Source organism: Aspergillus oryzae, chromosome 3 (assembly GCF_000184455.2).
Source record: "Aspergillus oryzae RIB40 DNA, chromosome 3".
Lineage (NCBI taxonomy): Eukaryota > Fungi > Ascomycota > Eurotiomycetes > Eurotiales > Aspergillaceae > Aspergillus > Aspergillus oryzae.
This window is the reverse complement of record NC_036437.1, coordinates 4,983,639-5,004,315: the sequence shown is the minus strand read 5'-3', so window position 1 is coordinate 5,004,315 and position 20,677 is coordinate 4,983,639. Positions and strand designations below refer to the sequence as shown.

The 20,677-nt window shown below is 50.9% G+C and overlaps 9 protein-coding genes across 9 annotated transcripts; 5 read left to right on the top strand and 4 right to left on the bottom strand.

Moving 5' to 3' along the window:
* Nucleotides 1-2,906: 2,906 nt before the first annotated feature.
* On the bottom strand, nt 2,907-3,623 carry AO090026000045 (PaaI family thioesterase; the record flags this gene model as incomplete). Its single annotated transcript, XM_023236255.1, has 2 exons — nt 2,907-3,463; nt 3,503-3,623. The coding sequence occupies 2 exons, from the start codon at nt 3,621-3,623 to the stop codon at nt 2,907-2,909; spliced, it is 678 nt and encodes a 225-aa protein (XP_023090866.1).
* Nucleotides 3,624-4,071: 448 nt separating this feature from the next.
* Nucleotides 4,072-5,911, top strand: AO090026000046 (NADH:flavin oxidoreductase/NADH oxidase; the record flags this gene model as incomplete). The annotated part of the gene is made up of 2 exons (XM_023236254.1): nt 4,072-5,421; nt 5,825-5,911. The coding sequence occupies 2 exons, from the start codon at nt 4,072-4,074 to the stop codon at nt 5,909-5,911; spliced, it is 1,437 nt and encodes a 478-aa protein (XP_023090867.1).
* A 702-nt stretch (nt 5,912-6,613) lies between these two features.
* On the top strand, nt 6,614-7,122 carry AO090026000047 (uncharacterized protein; the record flags this gene model as incomplete). The annotated part of the gene is made up of 3 exons (XM_023236253.1): nt 6,614-6,723; nt 6,747-6,874; nt 6,941-7,122. The coding sequence occupies 3 exons, from the start codon at nt 6,614-6,616 to the stop codon at nt 7,120-7,122; spliced, it is 420 nt and encodes a 139-aa protein (XP_023090868.1).
* A 297-nt stretch (nt 7,123-7,419) lies between these two features.
* Nucleotides 7,420-8,382, top strand: AO090026000048 (SDR family NAD(P)-dependent oxidoreductase; the record flags this gene model as incomplete). The annotated part of the gene is made up of 2 exons (XM_023236252.1): nt 7,420-8,082; nt 8,149-8,382. The coding sequence occupies 2 exons, from the start codon at nt 7,420-7,422 to the stop codon at nt 8,380-8,382; spliced, it is 897 nt and encodes a 298-aa protein (XP_023090869.1).
* Nucleotides 8,383-10,030: 1,648 nt separating this feature from the next.
* On the bottom strand, nt 10,031-11,901 carry AO090026000049 (flavin-containing monooxygenase; the record flags this gene model as incomplete). The annotated part of the gene is made up of 3 exons (XM_001821497.1): nt 10,031-10,861; nt 10,910-11,523; nt 11,571-11,901. 3 exons carry the CDS (start codon nt 11,899-11,901, stop codon nt 10,031-10,033), a joined length of 1,776 nt encoding a protein of 591 aa, XP_001821549.1.
* Nucleotides 11,902-12,235: 334 nt separating this feature from the next.
* On the top strand, nt 12,236-14,330 carry AO090026000050 (uncharacterized protein; the record flags this gene model as incomplete). Its single annotated transcript, XM_001821498.3, has 2 exons — nt 12,236-12,328; nt 12,378-14,330. The coding sequence occupies 2 exons, from the start codon at nt 12,236-12,238 to the stop codon at nt 14,328-14,330; spliced, it is 2,046 nt and encodes a 681-aa protein (XP_001821550.1).
* A 95-nt stretch (nt 14,331-14,425) lies between these two features.
* Nucleotides 14,426-16,257, bottom strand: AO090026000051 (flavin-containing monooxygenase; the record flags this gene model as incomplete). The annotated part of the gene is made up of 4 exons (XM_001821499.1): nt 14,426-14,720; nt 14,774-15,125; nt 15,190-15,986; nt 16,064-16,257. The coding sequence occupies 4 exons, from the start codon at nt 16,255-16,257 to the stop codon at nt 14,426-14,428; spliced, it is 1,638 nt and encodes a 545-aa protein (XP_001821551.1).
* A 269-nt stretch (nt 16,258-16,526) lies between these two features.
* AO090026000052 (MBL fold metallo-hydrolase) lies at nt 16,527-17,731 on the bottom strand (the record flags this gene model as incomplete). Its single annotated transcript, XM_001821500.1, has 3 exons — nt 16,527-17,121; nt 17,191-17,331; nt 17,385-17,731. The coding sequence occupies 3 exons, from the start codon at nt 17,729-17,731 to the stop codon at nt 16,527-16,529; spliced, it is 1,083 nt and encodes a 360-aa protein (XP_001821552.1).
* A 418-nt stretch (nt 17,732-18,149) lies between these two features.
* Nucleotides 18,150-19,936, top strand: AO090026000053 (uncharacterized protein; the record flags this gene model as incomplete). Its single annotated transcript, XM_023236250.1, has 6 exons — nt 18,150-18,410; nt 18,465-18,743; nt 18,793-18,833; nt 18,880-19,598; nt 19,648-19,856; nt 19,910-19,936. The coding sequence occupies 6 exons, from the start codon at nt 18,150-18,152 to the stop codon at nt 19,934-19,936; spliced, it is 1,536 nt and encodes a 511-aa protein (XP_023090870.1).
* Nucleotides 19,937-20,677: the final 741 nt, after the last annotated feature.

Below are 20,677 nucleotides of genomic sequence, written 5' to 3'. Positions count from 1 at the left end.
GTTTGACGGAGCCCTTTATTTTCTCGTCCAGCTCCACTAATCGTTTTCGTTGTGGAGAGAATTAGGTTATGTCGCTTAGCTAGTTGGAAAATCTCGAGTGCTTGAACTTTTAAGGGATAAACACTTCGACTTATAATTACGACTTATAATTACAGGAAAAACACTAATAGAAATTAGAGACCTTCCACTGTATTCCGATCGACACTTATCTAGACATTAGCCCAGACCAAAGTGTGAATGATATGATGTAGTAATCATTTCCTCGATGAGTATAGGTCGACACATTCAGGTTCACACATCATGTTTCTTCGTTTCTATTCTGGAGATACTGTGGGTTCGACCAACAGTGATAGATAAAGGATGCCTCTATCCACTCTCTGACCAAAGCTGGACCCTCCTACGAGTTGGTGGATTAGGCATTCAGTTATCCACAATCTGCAAACGCTATGACCTGGTACCTTCGCCATACCATGGTTGACAGCCGGCTATTATGTGCAACAACCTGCATATCTATTACTAAGGGATCCTTTCAGGTCATGTATGCCGACCCACTTTCCCGCCACAGCAAAATACGAATCAATGACTACCACGTAACCCAACATTCGCCTGCTGTTATCGCAGTGGAGACTACTCCTCTATAGCCGCTTCCCGAAGTGACACTGTGGACAACCTTATTGGTAGATAACCAGATATTGTGAAGAGTGGGGAGCTGATGATCGGCATCTCCCGTGAGGGGAATGGTTTGTCCGCGGTTCCTATGGCGAACGATATGCAAGTCTCCGGTATGAACATGTGGGGGGCGTAGTCGCTGACGTTGATTCCTCCACAGAAGATAGGTTCGAGACCTGCATGCTCTTCCTTGATATTCGCTGCAGCGCTTACAGGTTGCAAGGTGTGAGGACCAATAACATATCAGGGCAGATTATGCAAGACTATATTCCTTCAGCAAGCTACGATTGTGCAATCCTGTTTTCCGATAGAGAACATCCCAGAATGCGGGGCTTTTTGTTCTAGGCACGGTCTATGGTACCGCTACATACTTCTTGTAATGGTGATATTACGATATTCACTGCGAGGGGTACAAACTCAGCGACAGTTGGTGGCAAGCTGCTTATCTCTCAGTCGAATTACTTGATGCGGGGAGGCTTTCAGCTGAAAGGCAACTGATGATCGTCGAACGTAGCTGATGATCAGTGGCACTTCACTGCCTTGCTCATCGAAACACTGTTTTCCTCATTAGGATAATACTACCGTGTGCAAAAATGGATTAGCACTTGATAGTGAACCCAAATGAAGGCCAGAAATATTCGGAGGATATGGGTGTAACCGTCTACTAAAGACTGCCAGACGCCTTACTCACCTATTCGAGGACTCCAAAAACGGGCCTCTCAGGAGATATTTCTCCCAATGTTTAGCAGAGTCTATAAAGCAAGTTACATTTCAACACACCAGCATACAAACTGTTACATCGCATATATTGACATATAATAAAAACTGTGCTAGTAATGCGGAGACTCTCCTAGTGATCAAAAATGGTGGATGTCGCACGTTATATTACTCCTCGTAAGATGCACACCAGCAGTGACAGGAGCAGGACTCTATACACATCCAAATCTTGCAAAGTAACCAGCTGCCATGTACGGTACGCACAGTTGCATATCAGATCCCCAATCCCGACTTTTAATTGCTAAAATAAGTGTGCAGCATCCCAAGTCCATCTGCCAACCGCCAATGTTGCACATCAAAAACGAATACATGGCAAGAGGATGGTCGGGTAGGTAGTTGATAAGGCTGCCTAATTCGAGACGTAGGAACACAAGGACTGCCCTCCCATCCATTCACCGATATCGGACATTCAAAGCCCAAGCTTCGCCAATCGCCCCTGACCTCGATCTGTGAACAACAGAAGTCCATTGACGTAACCAACCAGCCAAATCATTGGGTAGCGCCAATGAAACCACAGGGGATGTTCAGTCGCCCCAAACCAACCGAAATGTCGATCGAGATTATAGCATAGATAGTTGCAACTGCTAAGTATGAGCAGCGAGAGGATACCTGTGAAATGTGCCGCTCTTTTGCCGTAGTAGTGGTCGACAATGAAGCAGTTGATAAGACCTCCCATCGCGCCACCCATTCCCAATGGACAGAAGACCAGAGTCCATAAAACCTTGTAAAGAAGGTCCCGAGTCCCCGTCATAATAAAAACGCCAACGGCCAAGAAAATGATCTCTGCGAAAAGAGAATTGAGCCAGAACAGGAGGAAGGGTCGAAGAAAGATATTTCGTCGTTTCTGAGCAATCTTAGTGTCCTGCTCTCCGGTAATCAAGACTTGATAGTTCATAGACGGCATTGTGATTGAGTGAGTATCGCGTGGATTGATGGTATGCAGCGGTAATATCTTGTTATACAGTGATTAATAGAGGGTTTAAAAGAGTTCTGATTTCAATCTCGAAAGGCGTAAACCCATCTTAATATTATTCTATAGACAACTGGGTTGTATTTACCGTGTTGTATTCGCAGTGATTATTTATCCACCGAGGCATATAAGATTATTTTATTATTGTGTGTCATGACCGAGGATTAGTGATCTATATGAGAGTTGCCGGAATTACTCCATAGTTCACTTGAGGAACAAAGTCGTCCATTACTTCCACCCATCAAAATGCTCAGTGGTCGATATCGAGCGGCTTTTTCCAAGTCTCTTCTCGCATCCAAGAAGATGCCTACCCGAGCCCTAAAGCCGAAATGTACTGTTATAACGAAGAAGCTTAGGCACGGCTGCTATAAGTAGTAGACACTCATGTATAAGTTTACCAGGGGTTTCCCGACGTGCATCGGGGATTAGGATTAGTGATCCTTCGGGTCCGAAAGGTATGTATTCTGAAAATATTTCAATATTGGCGTTCTTACAAGGTAGATTTCTGGACTTTAGTGAGCATTAAAACCTCCGCCTCTGTCAGAACAACTCCATCTGCATCCACAATCTGTCCCTTGCATACCCACTTGCGCCCCTCACGTGCCTCCACCCAGCTGCGAACAGCCACAGTACTCGGAGTGAACACAGGTGTCCGATATGTAACATTCAAAGTCGCCGTAAACCCTAAAAGTCCCTGTTGAGAACGTGGAGCCAGATGTAACGAGGCCGTGAGGCCCAGCGTCTCGTCCAAAGTCGCTCCGGCTATCCCACCATGAAGTATTCCATAGTGGCCGTCCAGCGCGGCAGACCCTAACTCAAGGAGCGTAATACAGTCTGGATATTCTGGGGCGCGGTATGAAGTCGTCCGCGGGCCTGCGCTGAGCGATATGGTCCCTCTCGGACTTTCAGGCGGCGGAAAGAAATCTTTTCGCTGGAGTGTAAGGAAGTGTGGGATTGTAGTTGGAGTGTTCATGGTTTGGGCGAACAAGTAGTCCTCACTGCTGTCTGATTTTCGAACGCGACCATATGTTGGAATTGCCCTGTAGGCTGAGTCGGTCAAGTACTTTTAGGTCCATGGAATGGCACCGAAATGGTCCAGGGTTTCCTTAGAAATGGGATGCGTCTCGAGAAACTGCAGGAGGTTGTCCAATCTTTCACCCTTCGTGCCGGAAGTTCTCGTTTTGTTTAGCGACGTCTCTTGCGACATGATTTCTCTTGGTTCTTGCGGAATGCAGAACGTAGGTGTTGGTTATCCTCAAGGGTTCTACAGTCTAGTTCGATATCTTCGGCACGGCTCGGCTTTGAAACGAGGAACCTCGGCAGTTGTGGTCTAAGACGGGTCTGTCCAGAGGATGTTCCATAGAATTTCACCTATATGAAGCCCCCGAATTATCACCAGTGCATAGATAAGATATCTAAATCTTGTGTAAATGATTATAAATGCTTACTAATTGTCCAATTTGTTCAGTTGCTAAACGTCAGCTTCCATATTTCCACCAGGCCATTGAAAAGGCTCTGTTCAGTCGATCTTGCGAAGTCATGAGTAGCTACAATTTTCGACCTCTTTAAAGCTTGAAGTTAAACCTTGGAGTAGAATTTGGTCTTCGAAAGTCCAGCCCCTGCATTGAAATACTTCAACTAGCCCTGAAATAGAGATGGTGTCACCCCCTGGCCTCTTAGGGCTCAACGTGCCCGCACCCAACGTCAGCTATTTCACTCCCAAGCATCGTCAGTCCCCAGGGGCCCCTGTTAACATCGATGCCTCAACTCCTACACTCTTCACCCCGCTCAAAATCCGTGATGTCACCCTCCGCAACCGCATCACGGTGGCTCCTATGTGTCAATTCTCAACAGCGCCAGAGGGCCCCTCCATTGGCGCATTAACAGATTACCACATCGCAACTCTTGGGCACTTTGCGCTTAAGGGAGCCGCCCTGGTATTTGTTGAAGCAACTGGGGTCCAGCCAAACGGCCGAATCTCACCGTATTGCCCTGGTCTCTGGGATGATGCGCAAATCCCGGCTCTGAAGCGAGTCTTTGACTTTGTGAAATCTCAGGGCGCCCTGGCTGGTATTCAGCTAGCGCATGCGGGGAGGAAATCAAGTACCGCAGCGCCGTGGGTGGCTGGAAGCACGGAGCTTAGGAAGGCAAGCCTGCGCGCCGGGGAGGACCAGTATGGCTGGCCTGATGATGTTGTTGGGCCGTCTGGGGGGATTGAGCAAACATGGGATGGCCTCGGTCTACGGGAGGAGGGCGGCTACTGGCCGCCACGGGCTCTTACTGGGGATGAGATCAAGGAGTTGGTAGGCGACTGGGCTAAGGCAGCAAAGAGGGCTGTGCAGGCGGGTGCAGATGTAATTGAGATCCACGCGGCGCATGGATATCTTATCCACCAGTTCTTGAGTCCGGTGTCGAACCATAGGACAGATTCCTATGGGGGTAGCTTTGAGAACCGGACGCGCCTATTACTGGAGATCATCGAGTCGGTTAGGAAGGAAATGCCGGCCGGAATGCCATTATTTCTGCGGGTTAGCTCAACCGAATGGCTGGAATCCACGGAGATTGGCACAAAGTACGGCACCTGGACGGTGGAGGATACCATCAGGTTGGCTAAACTTCTCCCGGAAGCTGGCGTAGACCTGCTGGACGTGAGCAGTGGTGGCAACCACCCGATGCAAACAGTCAACTCGTTCCTAACCAAGGACTACCAAACGAAAATCGCCGCTCGAATTCGAAAGGAGTTAAAACAGTCCGGCGTGAATCTCCTGATTGGCGCCGTTGGCATGATCACGGAGGCAGAGCAGGCACGAGACCTTGTTGAAGCCGACAAGCTGCTATCTCAAGAAGCGAAGGACGCTGCAGACGTGACGGATGCAAAGCAGGGGAGCGAGCCCTCTGCTGATGTCCTATTAATCGGCAGGCAGTTTTTAAGGGAGCCGGAGTGGGTTCTGCGAGTCGCGTGGAAGCTGGGAGTGGACGTCGCATGGCCGAGTCAGTATTTGAGAGTTCGATTCCCTCGTCTGTGAGGGGTATTAGTCGAAGTGTCCTAAACAGCTGTATATATTCCCATATCCGAGGTGAAGCAGCGGCTACCCCAAAGCGGATAGCCGGCAAGTTCAGCACTCGGCAATTTCCCCGCAATCCACGTTACTGGGAACTGTCGACATGATCCTAGAATAATGCATAAATCACTGAAAAATATCCTCTACACTTAGAACTTCTCCAAATCATTGACTACTTAACATTGTGACCTACACCATGCCCCAACTACCTCCATACCAGTATACTGGACCGGTGGATTGCACAATCCCTCCGGATCCGAGTAAGCTTCAGGGAAAGAGTGTGATCGTGACTGGCGGTACGTTGTTGTTAGAAGTTAGCTGCGTATAGAGCTGACAGAATATCCAGGCGCAAATGGCATGGGCGAGACGACTGTCCGGCAGTTCGCGGCAGCTGGGTAAGCCACCAGCCCAAGGGCTCAAAGCCCTCATATAGGGAAATCTAACGTCAATTTTCAGCGCCTTCGTAACAATCGCCGATGTCAACATCGAACGCGGAGAACAAGTCGCGCAAGAACTTGCACCGTACGTATTCTATCCCCTCTAGTTTTTCCCCTTCCCCGAGGTCCCGGCCAATACCTGACCGAGACTGTAGCAATGCGCAATTTGTCAAATGCAACATCACATCCTGGGAGGAGCAGGTCTCCGTCTTCGAAGCCGCAATCGCAAACTCACCCAGCAAGAGCTGCGACATTGTGATTGCAAATGCGGGGATTAGTCGCGCGAGTGGGGATAGTCTTTGGCCATTGGATGGTGCGTACATTCTTCCTTCGCCAAGAACCTCCCGGGTAATCTCAGCGAGGGGTATATAGGGAAAGGCATAATATTGACGGAGGTAGATATCAACGACGCACCAGTGAAGCCAGATTTAAAGATCGTCGATGTCAACCTCACTGGCACATTGTATACGTGGAAACTGGCCGTGCACTATTTTCGAAAGCAACCTGATACCGAGGAACGGGATCGGTGTTTTATTATCACGGGGAGTATGGTTGCTTGGATTGACTCACCAGTACGTGGTCTTGTTCTTCTTTTCCTGTACCAGAAAGTAGATTGAGGAGTGATGGCGCGTAGGACTGACGATCAGGCGCAGGCGAATTGGCAATACACTTGCAGCAAATACGCCCTGCGAGGCTTGATGCGTACTGCACGACGGAATTCGTGGGAGCAGGGTATAAGGATTAATTACGTGGCACCTTGGTACACCAGTCCTTTTCCCTTCTCCTTCGCTGCCAATCAAATGGAAGCGTGAGACTAATAGAAGGGAACAGCTACATCAAATCCGCTATCCGATCACCCACTTACGAAGCCGAGCTGATCAGTAAGGGTGTCGAATTCGCACCGCAGGAAGACGTTGCCAAGTGTTTTATGCGGATTGCGACAGATAGGTCTATTAATGGTACATCTTCTCATTATTCCCGAACACTGTTGGGGATATTTGTGCTAATCTGGAATTGTTTGCCAGGCCACTCGCTGATGATTACCCCGGCATCAGTTGCGAAGGAGGGATTTATGGATATAGATATGGATGATTATACCGAGGGGTATTTTAAGAGGACGCAGGATGTGCAGTTGCGCATTATTGAGGATCAGTGGGTGGAGGGTTGGGAGAAGGGTAGGACGGCGGAAGGGGGGAAGAAACCCTAGATTGTATAACCTCTGGTGTTATGACCATGATACATAGTATATCCTGCGCTACGTGTGGATCAATTCGAACCATGAATAGCCGAGCTGAGTGCAAGCCGGGTAGTTACAGCGTTAGACTAAGTAATCCCTCGGCTCAATCAAAAAGGATAACCGGAGAATAATATCTTCGGCCCATATTAATTCCAAGATTATATACCCCGCATTTCACCCAATAGTGGCATACATATGTATACGTCTATCCGGTATCACTCCAACGTACCATCGGACGTTACTCAGCCAAGGGAAAAATAGGGCAGGATGACCAAAATCGCAATCCCAACAACACCTCCCTCGCGCTCACTACAAGGCAAAACCGCCATCGTCACGGGTGCCGGCTGTCTTGGCGATGGAATCGGAAACGGGCGCGCGATCGCTATCCTCCTCGCGAGTGATGGGTGTAATGTTCTCTGCGTGGATCGCAATCTGGAGTGGGCGGAGAGGACAGTTAATATGATCAAGGCTCAGGCCGAAGATGCACTGGTGGAAGGGAAGTCTGTCTACGGCAACGCAACAGCCATGCAAGCAGACGTAACAAACCCTGGCGACTGTGAATCCATCGTGTCCACCGCCCTAACCACATTCAACCGCCTCGATATCCTGGTCAACAACGTTGGTATCTCCGGTGCAGCAGGAACCGCCGTTGACGTCGACATGGAAGAGTGGGCGAAGAGTCTGGAGGTGAATGTGTCGAGCATGGTGTTTGTGTCGAAGTATGCGATCCCGGCCATGATGCAGAATGAGCGGGACGAGTACAGTGGCATGCGTGGGAGTATTGTTAACATGGGTTCTGTCGCTGGACTTCGGGGAGGGACACCGCATCTGCTGTATCCCACGAGCAAGGGGGCAGTCGTGCAGCTGACACGCGCGATGGCGGCGCATCATGCACCTGATGGGATTCGGGTCAATTGTGTTTGTCCGGGGGTTCGTCCATCCTCCTCTTTTTATTTGTCTGACCATTTCGTAAAGCATTGCTAACCGTAGGTATAGATGCTTTTCACACCCATGATGTACGGCGGAGGCATGTCGGAGGAAGCACGGGAGGCCCGACGAAAGCGTAGTCTCCTACAAACAGAGGGAAACGGCTGGGACTGTGCAACGGCCGTAGTCTTCCTGGCTGGTCCACACGCTCGGTGGATGACGGGAGTCATACTTCCTGTCGACGCTGGAACAACTGCAGCGGTGGGAATCGGGATGCCGAAGAGTGCGAGTGTCAATGGATAGTTACCTTTAGTCCCACTACTTCAGACCAATATACCAATACCCAAGTATATATGAGGAATGCATTCGGCTTAGATCATATCACAACGGTAAACATTTAGAACCTAAGGCACCAGCGCAATCCGATCCTCAACCTCTCCCTGACACAGCTCTCTCAGTACTCTTGGAAACTCCTCAAGCCTCCCCGTCTTTACCCTTGGATTGATAACACCCTGCGAAATTAGGTTCAAGACATCCACCAGGTCCCGATATTGGCCTCCGTACGAAAACACAAAACTGAGTCTCTTCCGAATCCCATTCTTCATATCCAACTCATTCACCCGATCCAACGTCCCGATACACAGCACTTTCCCACCAGGTCGGACGATCTTCTGCGCGTCGGCGAATGTCTGGTGTTTACCCACAAAATCAAGGACTGTATCAATCTTCACTCCCCTTTCAGCCACATACACCGGGACTGATGTGCCGGGAGGCACGATATCCGAGTCGGGAATACCCAAGGACTTCGCCGCAGCGAGCTTCTCAGGACGGAGATCTGAGACAATAACACGCGCCCCGATATGCTTATACACGATCTGCAGTGCGTTAAATCCCAAACCCCCAAGTCCGAACAAGAAGACGGATTCGTGGGACTGGACTTGGGCGCGGCGGATTATGCCGTGGTAGGCGGTTGTTACGGCGTCGGTGGCGATTGCGCCGACTTCCGGGGGTACGCCTGGATCACTCTCTTATTAGCATCTATTTGACTTTGTTGGTCTCTAGATGTGCTTTCCTAGACAGAGAGGGAATATGGTTAGGTTACCATCTGGTAGCGGCACTGCGCCCCGACCATCAATCCCAACATACTCCGCATAGAACCCGTCTTGTCCGATTCCGTGATGCATACCAGAAGGACAGAGCTGAGACAGGTCGCGTGAGCACTCTGAGCAAGTGTCAAGGCCACAGCCAGGGACGGCGAGGAGAGCGACTTTCCCGCCCTAGATATAATCGAGATATTCGTTTGCTATAGTCAACAGGCTTCGACACTCAGGAGACATAGAGCGAAGACTTACGATTTCAAATCGATTATCTGTCACTTCGGATCCAATTGCAATGATTTCACCACATCCTTCGTGGCCCTGCTTTGTTTAGTTTGAGGTTGGGTACAATAGGGAAGCAGGCGACAGACGAGGATATACACGTCATTGAAGTGCGGGCGGTCCTCGACGTCGAGGAGAGCTTGGTCGCTGTGGCACACTGGTGGGTGTTAGCTCGAATTGCGTATGGTTGGGGAGATGAGTGAGAGGCTCTACCTCCTGATGCGAGTAACTTCACGAGAAGCCCAGTTGGCGGGACGGAGGGGACCGGGACTTCTTCCCAGACCTAGCGCGTCAGCGAGTGGAAGGATCAAGAATGAGGTGTGATGATAGGGGTAGGTACTGGGACAGGGTTGCCTTTGTGCTTTCGCCAGGCGTGCATTGTAGCGGAAATAGACATTTTGGGTATATATCGCGAGGTTGTCAAGGTAGTCTTAGGAGGATGGAAGCAGGAGTATATAAATATATGTGTAACTCAGCGCAGCCAAACTCAAAATGGATAACCGAATACAAAGTTTATTACTATATAGGTATATGATATAAAAAACACAATGTAATGATCATTCACAAGCCAATCACTGCTTCAGTGGTTCAGGTAGCTCAACGTACCATGAAAGATCCTGCTCCGGATCCATCTCATACTCCAAGAACCCATTACCGAGGAACCTGAAATTATTTGCGCTATGATACTCGATCTCGAAATCCTCGGGACGCAATTCACTAATTAGCCGATTAAAGAGCAGCGCCGATCCACCAAACAGCGCTGTGACTCGTCCATTTGCCTTGTTCCGCTTATACCAACTCTTGCAGCTGCCGGTCCACACGATCGTCTTGTGGACTTCGTCACCGTACCGCACAAATGCCTCCTCGGCTGACTTCTTCGGGACAACGGACTTGATATCCTCTGTGGCGATCTTCTTGATCCATTTCACGAAGTAGTCCCCGGTCCAGTTTAGGGCTTCAACGAGGGATCCGTGTCCGCCGAGTGAGTTGGGGCCCGAGAAAATGAAATAGTTCGGAAAGCCCGCTGTCGCGACTGAGAGGTACGACTCTGGCTCATCAGCCCACTTCTCAGCAAGATTCGCCCCGTTCTGCCCAATGAGTGGGAACCGTGGACGGTGCGAGACATCGAAGCCGGTAGCGCAGATAACAACGTCGCATTCAAATACATTTCCGTCCGTGGTGTGGACGGCGTTCTCGCTGATGTGCGTAATAGGGCTGTCGGTTAGATTGCAGTTTGGCTTGGAGAAGGCCTCCAAATACCCCGGGCCTGGAGTAACACGTCTGCAGCCCACTTCCCACTTAGGAATGAGTATGCGGCAGAGCTCAGGGTCATGATTGAGCTTCGCGGCCATCTGCTCAGTGCCGAAGCGCACGGCCTCTTCGTTATTTTTGCCTTTCAAGAACTAGCCAAATCAGTTTCAGGGCCCATTGAGCAGTTGATAAAAACGTACCAGTTTGTAAGCTTTGTTCGTCCGATCAATAATCCCCTTGCGATACTGGTGATGATATTCCGGGTCTTGGAACCTGGTTTTCTCCTCCTCGGTGTACGTCGGATTCACCTCGTCGGTTGTCCTGCCCAAATGCCTCGACGGAGGGATACGATAGTAGATCCAACCACCGCCCCGGACAAAGTTCACGACCTCTGTTCCAGGAAGGTTCGCCATCTGCGGCGTAATCTGAATTCCCGAGGATCCGTTTCCTATGACCGCAATGCGCTTGTGGGAATAATCGAACCCATGGTCCCACTCCGCCGAGTGCACAACCTTGCCCTTGAATTGACGGAGACCAGGGATCGTTGGCCAAGATGGGTGGCATAACACCCCTTGTCCCGATATCAGGATCTCTGCGAACTCATCACGCTGTACTCCGTCGCGTTCCACAGTGACTTTCCACACCCCATCATTTTCGTTCCAGCGGGCGCCGACCACGCGAGTGTTGAGCTGCACATCCCGGTCGAGATTCCATTTTGCGACTGTGTTCTTGATGTACGCCTGAATTTCAGGACCGCTGGCGTAGAACTTCGTCCAGTTCGGGTTCGGGTCAAAGGGAAAGGCGTATATGTGGGCTGTCGTTTTGTTAGCACTGTTCGGCCGGAAGATAGGGTTTACACACCTGGGACGTCACATTGTACTCCAGGATAGTCGTTGACCAACCAGGTGCCCCCGATATCTTTCCTCATCTCAAAAATGGTGTGCGTGACGTACTCCTCTAGCTCTTTGAAGCGATGTTGAATCTTATGGGCCATTAGAAGTCCTGAGAAGCCAGCGCCGATGGTTATGATGCGCAGTTTGCGCGGAGTGTAGCCATACTCTCTGTTCAAAGGCACGGAGCGCGGATGCACTGGTTTCTCTGATGTTGAACTGGAATCTAGCGGAGTTGCCGTGCCGTTTGTGTGGCCATTCGTGTGGCCGTTGGCGGCTAGCTGTTCAGTTGAAATAGCCATCTTTTGAGTATAATCTATGTATGGTCTGGAAAAGCAAGAAGCTGCAGGCTCGACTTTATACGAGAGATGTCGATTCCGACGGTGCATTCCTCCTCGCACTTACTTGCCAGCTCAGGGAGTCGTAACCAGGCCTTCCCTTTTAGGCTAACCGAGAGGAAGGTTGTATACCGGTTGCTTACCGGCCTTGGCGACGCCAAATACACGGCTTAATCTTGACGTGGAGGTTAACCCCGCACCCCGGATCTGCATCCCCACGTCTGACAGCCGAAACCTTTTCATTGCCGATGCCCCCAACATTTTACCCTAACATCTACTGATTGCATGAGACACGATCATGGTCACCTCGACGCCTTGGCTGCAATTTACCGGCCATCAGCCAAAGCGAAAGCGGGCCGAGCTGGCCTGCATAATTTGTCACAGCAAAAAGGTACCTTTCCTTTCCCACCTTCCCACATGTAAGCCAGGCTAAGTGGTAGATCCGATGCGACCTTCAAGTGCGCTCTAGGCAGGGCCTCAGAACCTGCACTAACTGTGAGACTGCCAGCAAAGAATGTCGCACGCGGCCCTCGAAGCGGAGGACTCGGCGAACGCGTGATCCATTGTCGCCTCTGAATAGTGGCAGCATAGAGCAGGCACAGCCGGTTGTAGAGGACAGCGCGAAGGATACCACCGATGAGAATGTAACCTTGCCAGAGCCGCAGTGGGCCTGGAGCTTTGACAATCCCAGTCCTCTCCCAGAAGACTCAACCCAACTGACGCATGCGCACCTCAACCCCCCTGTTGACCATCCTGGCGGCAACCTGAGCTGTTCCCCTGCAACCTGCCGGACTAATGACACGGACACACGCCGTGATTTCTCATCACGATACTACGAGCTCGAGATCCAGGCCGACGCACGCAACCAAGAGCAGCGCCTACTTGCTCAGCGACAGCCAGATGTCCCACACCTTCCCAGCCCAGACCTGCAGCAGAGCTTCATCGAAACATACCTTGAATACTGCTCGCCGTGGTGTCCAGTTCTCGACCGCGATCAACTAGAGATTGACGAGCTCTCTCAATCACCGCTACTCGTCAATGCGCTCGCCATTGTCGGGAGCCACATTCAGCCGCCTGTACTTCCCCATGATGGCCCAGCAGCCTACTACGAGCGCGCGAGAAATCTCTTCTACAATGACGCCGAGCCAGACGTCGTGCGCTCGCTGCAGGCTGTCTCGCTGTTCTACTGGTGGAGCCCGCGCCCACCGACTATTCTCCACCGTCATTCGTCCTGGTGGTGGACCAGCTGCGTGGTCCGACATTGCCAGCAGCTCGGAGTACACCACCAACCTTCCCTCGGCCCCGGTCCCGCCTCCTCTCAGCACAACCAGCCGGCAAACCACCGCTCTCATCTCATTCGCCGGCGGATCTGGTGGACAGCCTTCGCGCGGGAAAGACTCACTTCGATCTGCCAAGGAAGACCATCGATCATCGACGAGGCGGATTGTGATATAACGGAACCCACGCTCGACGATTTCCCAGATGCCCTTATAGATCATAGGGCACGCGTACGAGCGGAGATTTTCATTCATTGGGTCCGTCTCTGCGCCGTCATCGGCCGGATAGCAAAATACCTCACCCGTCCTGCGTCTGCTATAAACACGCGCTTCCCCACACACCTCGCCCAGGAACTCATAGCCTGGGTCCAGTCCCTCCCGCCACATCTCCAACTTCCTATCAACGCAGACCGCACCACAACTTTCAACCGCGACGTTCACCAGATGCACCTTCCCTATCTCGCCGTCATCATCATGCTTCACCTGAAACTACCCTACCAGCCACACAACTCAGCAGCCTACCCGCCCGCCATCCTCGCTGCATCGTGTGTGGCGCGTATCTTACGGGACACACTCGCTCGAGGCGGAACACGCTTCCTCATGGCCATCACAGGCTCGTATTGTGGGATGGCGTTCATCGCGCTCCTTCAGGCCTGTCGCGTAGATGGTCTCGCGGCCGCCGCGAACGAGGATCTAGACATCCTTACATTGGCTGTCGACCAACTGAGATCCATGTGGCCCACCGCCCAAATATTCCATGACGGATTCCAACGTCTCAGGCCAAGTGCCGCGGGGGCGGAAGCGCTGCTTTCCTTGTCGAATTCAGGTCCAAGCGCGCCTGTTGGTCTCGCTTCAACTGTTCCTAATGTGGAGCTTGCTATTACTGAGGTCCCGGTTGGACCTGGGACCGGAAACGGTTTGGCGAACAATCTGCTCGAAGGACTTAACTGGATGGATTACTTTCCCTTTGCGACTGCGCAGACGAGTGGTGTTGCAGAGAGACTACTAGTGCCCCGGACAGGCGAAATGACCTTCGAAGAGTTTCCCGAGTCAATGGTACAGTTCCAGGATCTGTTTGCGGATTGTAATTTTCCAGATATAAATTTGTTCACGTAGCCTACAAACCCAGCTAAATGCATAATGCAATAAATATGATCCCAAACACCCAAGTACTCATATACTACGATACTAAGTATCTTCCTCTTCCTGACCTATGTGATGACCAAGTCCTCGAAGCCACGTGCCGCAACATCATCCGCGCGAGCTCTATAGCCCGGCGCAGGCCCATTATACCTCGCAATAATACGCTTCTGCTTGTGCGCCAAATTCTTGTTGACCCCCGTCATCCACGAGTCAACCTCGTTTGCAAGGAGGCCCTCAGCGCAGGCATGCACATGCTCCGTCCACTCCTCCACCTTTTCTCTTGTGCATTCCGCTGATGATACGCCCTGCTCGCTCGCCCACCGGATGAACTCAGCCACCCAGTGACTAGCATACTCAATACTCCTGCATACCCATTAGCACTCTACGTACCTCTAAATGGCAATAGAAAGTCGTACCTCGGAAAATTCCCAAACATCTGATGCGGCCCCATAACCATAAGCATATTTGGAAACGACTCGACGAACAACCCCAGGAACGTCCGAGGCCCCTCGCTCCATCGCTTGCTCAATTTCACTCCACCCACCCCCTGGAAATCGATCGCTGCGAATGCACCAGTTACGGCATCAAAACCCGTTGCGTAGATCAGGATGTCGAGGTCGTAGGCATTATCGCGGGTCTTGATACCGGAGGCTGTAATTCGCTCAATGGGGTCGGATTTCACGTCGACAAGAGAGACATTGGGCCGGTTGAAGGACTCGAAGTACCCGGATTCAAGAGGGACACGTTTTGTGCCGAAGCCATGGCATTCTAGGTCTGTCAGTTCGCGGTTCCATCGTGATATGTTAACTGAGCGTAAGAGGGGGGTGCGTACTCGGAATAAGCAACTCCGCCGTCTTAGGATCCTTCACCCTCTCGCGAATCTTATTCGCAATAAATTCCGAATACAACGCATTCGCCCTCTTATCAGTACCGATATCATAATAATTCGACAACCACTTCTGGAATCCGCGCGTCTCATATAGCTCATTCCAGAACCGTTCGCGCTCTTCCTCGGAGACCGAAAACACACTGGCCGGGTTGCTCTTGTGGATGAAACATGAGTAAGACTCCTTACACTTTTTAAAGATCTCGGGGTACTGTTTCCGGATCTCTTCCATCTCTTCGGTAGTGATCGGCCCGTTGTTTAAGGGAGCACTCCAATTCGGTGTCCGTTGGAAGACGGTCAAATGTCCCGCTGTCTTCGCAACCTCTTGAATCGTCTGAATCCCCGTCGCACCCGTCCCAATAATCCCTACTCTCTTTCCCTCAAAGCTCACCGGACTGTGGGGCCACCGCGCGGTGTGGATCGCCTGGCCCGCGAAGTCGTGTACGCCGGGGATATTAGGCAGGGTGTACTCGTTGAGAATCCCCATACATGTCACCAGCCAACGACTCGAGTACTGCTGGCCCCGCTCGTCAGTAAGAAGCCACGATTTCGTATCCTCTTGATAATGCGCTGCTTTAACCCGCGTATTGAACTGCATCCCCGGCCGCAGGTTGAATTTGTCAACTAGGAACTCGCAGTATCGCAATGTTTCAGGCTGCGCGGCGAAGTGCTCGCTCCAGGACCATTCGTCGAGGACTTCCTGTGACCAGGAGAAGCCGTAGGAGTAGGATTCGGAGTCGAACCTTTATATTATTCCAAGCGTTAGTTGAGATGCATATTCTTTCCACAGGTTAGTAGGCAATGTATGATGGGTATTTACCTCGCACCGGGGTATCGATTCCAGAACCAGGTCCCACCCGGACCCGAGGCTGCCTCTAGGACTTTCGCACGGAGACCGAATGTGTTCATTTGGTGGAGGGTATAGATGCCGCTGAGGCCGGCACCTATTATGAGGACGTCATAGTCCAGGTGGCCATTGTTGTGCGTGTAGGGGGTGGATCCAATACTTCCCATTGTGTTGGATTGTGAAACTATGGAGTTATTGGTAAGAGCTTTGTGGAATGGAACAGGGCGAGCGATTTGGTGTGGGGAATATAAAGTCGGCCTCGGTCCGTAGAGTCGATCTGGGGTTATCTCCAAATCGTCATATTTAGTTAGCCGTCGGTTATCCCCTTTTGGGGTTTTGGAGCCAAGAATTAGACCCAACTTAGATCCATCATAATTCAATTCAAACTATTATGCCACCTGTACAAATGCACTATTCCTCAAAGTCATGGTTTCAACTACTCAACCAACCCCTTCGCTTTCCAATATGCCTCCAACTCTCTCAAAAAGGCCCACCGAAGCTTCCTCCCCCACCCTTTCTCTTTCCAGTCATTCAAAGCAGCCGGGAAATGGTCCACCCCATCCCTGACCGCGAAATCATGCGCGGTAATCACGAGCACGTCCTCGTCACAATCGATCTCCTGTAACTTACTAATCGTCTCGATCGCAAGTGGGATATCGTGGCCGAATGTCGGCTCGAAGAGACTGTCTGTTACCTTTCTTCCTCGAGAGGACTGGAGTTCTTCCCATGCGCTCCCGGGGCAGAATGCGGCCTCGCAGCTTGGAAATATGGGATGGGGTTGGATGGAGTCGGGCAGGGGTAGGTGCTTTGAAGGCCGGAAGATCCCCGTGTAGTGAGCGATATCTCCGCCCATGAGGATGAATGTGTCTGGGGCTGTAGTTGTGCGGGCGAGTCCACAGAGATGGCCGATTGCGTGGCCGGGGCTGTCGAGGAGGTAGAAGGAGCCGTCACCGAAGTAGTCGTAGGCAGGGAATTGGCCGATGTGGAGGGTGGTGGGGCCTGTGAAGGGGATTTCGCGGAGGGTGCGGTTCCTACATCGTTACGTCCTGGTTAGAGTAGATAGTAGAATGGAAAGGGTAGGTGAAGAGAGGGCAACGTACGCGTAGTCAGTCTCGCGGATTGGAGAGTCCGGGTTTGCCGGGTACCCTGGAAGCATGGCATCTCTGAAACCAGGGCCGACAATAAGGTCTGTACTTGGGGGGAAGGTCGAAGGATCGCCTATGTGGTCCCAGTGCCAGTGACTACCCAAATGTTATCAACTCTACTCGGGACTTTCTAGGATAGGTAAGCACACCTCCAAATAACCGCTTCAACATCTTTGGCCTTGACACCGTGTTCCTCAAGTATATCAGCGACATGCTGCGTTACTTCGATCTTGTACCCCGTCGTCGGGATATACTCTGCGATCTTAGGCGCGTAGTTCTCCCAGTCTTTGCGAATCCCAAGATCGAACACCAGCTTACGACCGGATGAATGCTCGATCAAGAAAGAAAATGCGGGGTTTCGTGCGAAGGTGTCGAGGCCGGGGACTTGGGGGGCCATAAACCGCGTGAGATGGGAGGGCCCGAAGTTCACAGGGTTGATGAGTTTGACGGTGATGGAGGCCCCTGACGGGATCTCGATGAGACGATCTTGAGCCATGTTCTCGCTTATCTGACTATTCTTCCTAATGCTTGTGTCCGATGTGCGAAGTTTTATAAAATATCTGGACAGCTCGATTAATCTTCGGGTCCCCCGCATGCCAGAATGTGGAGAAGCACTAGTATTAATGGTATGCTGGGAGTAATTAACAAATACCGACCGGTTTCTGATTGCTTGTCCCGAAACTCAAACGGAGAGTTGGGAATAGTTTCTCGACCCGCGGTCCGCTGTGGGTCATCTTCCCCGGATTTCTGGACTGAATTGACCTTTTGGCTGCTGCCTTTTTGACTCTCTAAGTATCACATCCTTGTCATTATAAATTTCGGTCACTGCCCGCTGACCATGCCTGACTGTCTCTTTGTTTATTAGAATATTGGTACCTCTATCAAAATATATATCCTTTTCTTACCCAGTCGTTATGGACTCCCCACCCCAGGACAGCTTGTCCGAGGGCAAGCCTGTGGCCGACCACATTGAGGCATCTCCCCAGAAGACGGAGAAAATTGACACTACACGCACCGATGAGGCGATGAAAGTTCTTGCTCATTACACTGGTGAGCAGTCCTGGGAGCCTTCGGAAGAGAAGCGATTAGTCCGGAAGATCGACTGGAGGCTTCTACCTGTACTGTGCATGACCTACGGTCTACAGTACTATGATAAGGCTATGCTGTCTCAGGCAGTATGTATCCCTTTTCAGTACCCTAGTCTAAATAAGCGTTTGCTGACGTTTCAGGCAATATTCGGCCTCCGCCAGGATCTCGGCTTGATCGTTGGCAACCGATACTCCATGTCTGCGGCCATCTTCTATCTAGGGTTCATTGTCGGAGCGTACCCAACTATGTTTCTCGCGCAGCGATATCCCATCCACCACGTGGCTTCTGGGATAGTCACCCTTTGGGGTATCTGCCTTATTTTGACGTCGGTCTGTCACAATTATCAATCGTTGTATGCTCAGCGGTTTTTCTTGGGGTTGCTGGAGAGTGGAATTAGTCCGATGTTTATGATGATTGTGGTACGTCAGCTCTCAAAAGCCAGCTGATGCGTGTTCTAAACGTGTATAGGGAGGTTGGTACAAAAAGAACGAACAGGCTTTGCGCATGGGGTATATCTCTCGCGATGACTATTGTGGCTCGTGCTGATCTCCCCAGAATATGGTATTCCTGCACCGGCTACGTTTCCATCTTCTCCCCACTCATCAACTACGGCCTCGGCCACATCAAAGGCTCGCTATCCTCATGGAAGTACATGTACCTCTTCGCAGGAGCTCTGACTATCTTCTGGGGAGTGTGCCTCGAATTCCTTCTCCCATCCGACCCCGTCAGCGCCCGTGGCTTCAATGAACGCGAACGATACATCTCGGTCGCCAGAATGAGGACCAACAATAGCGGAGTACGCAACACGCACTTCAAAATGGGTCAGGTCGTGGAACTTGCTCTCGACATCAAGTTCTGGCTGATCTTCTTCACTGCATTCCTGGCGATGATTGCCAATGCGCCGGTTTCAACGTTTACGCCTATTATCATCAACTCGTTTGGCTTTAGTACCCTTGAGTCCCTACTCCTTGTTATCCCTGCAGGGTTCTACGGAGGCACGATGATGTTGATACTGCCGTGGCTTGGGTATAAGTACACGTCCAAGGGTATCCGCTCGTGGCTGGTTATTGGAGGCCAGATTGTTACTACGGTTGCTTGTCTACTGCTACTGCTACTGCCGCTTAATGAGACTGGTGGGCTACTTTTCGCGTGCTATATCCTCCCGACCATGGGCGCTGGATATGCAGTGCTTATGGGTCTTCAAATTGGTAATATCGCAGGATACACAAAACGTTCTCTGTCCTCGTCTGGCCTCTACATTGGCTATTGTCTCGGTAAGTGTCTGCCTGGTTTTTCATTGGTATGTCTGACTTTTATTTGCAGGCAACTTTGTCGGGCCACTTTGCTTCAGAGAGCAGGATTCCCCGCGATATGTTCCAGGTTTTATTGTCACGGTTGTGACTTCTGTCATTGCGGCCGTGCTTGTGTTCGTCTATCGATTTGTCTGTCTCTATGATAATCGCCGGAGGGATGCGACGGGTGTGCTTGAGGGATTCGAGAATGCGTATCAGGATGATTTGACTGATAAGACTGTAAGCCCGCAGCCCTTACCGTCCCGACAGCAAAACAGACCTGACAATCATAGAATCCTCAATTCCGATATACCGTCTAGTATTATTTTAGTTACCATGGTGTTTAGAGCTAATTATGCTGGTTTTTTTTTTTTTTTTTTTTTTTGGACAATTGACAGTCAGTCACTTGTAAAGTAATCCGGATAGGAAAGACCTCTTCTGTGACTCTGCCTAAGGCACCAAAAGTTGTAGCCTCACTATCACTAGGTATACTTATTGTCTGTTCGGCATCAAGCTTAATGGGATTTTATGCACGCTCATTGGTTCCGTTATGTCTGCTCACTAGCTCACGCTCATCCTCGGCTTGGATGAATTTAGCCTCGTTAGTTTCGGACGTCTGTGCCTACGGGTTTGGTGTGAGGGCGAAGAAAGTATTATACAGCCCACACGGAGCTATTCCCGGGTAATACTCAAACCAGAAGTGCTCACTAATTATTATCCAGTCTAGAAAATCGCTCTGGTAGGGCTGGATATGAAGGCAGAGAGTAGCTTTGTGCATGCAGGTCAAGAACAGGCGAGACGAGGGTTGCGCCTGGTCTATTTTCTGCAGCAAATCAGTGACATGTCGAACCCTAGTCCTAACGTGGTGATTGAGTCAATCCCCCTCCCCTATTATTTATGCCTGTATTTTACAATACGCCTATTGTAGGAAAGCTGAAGGAATATATTTCCGTCGGTCCGTGCTCCTCCTTCCACCTCACCTTATTTGTCGATATCGCATGATCATGAGAACACTCATATCTGAGAAGTAATTAGCAGACAGCCAATAAGCGATGCAAGGC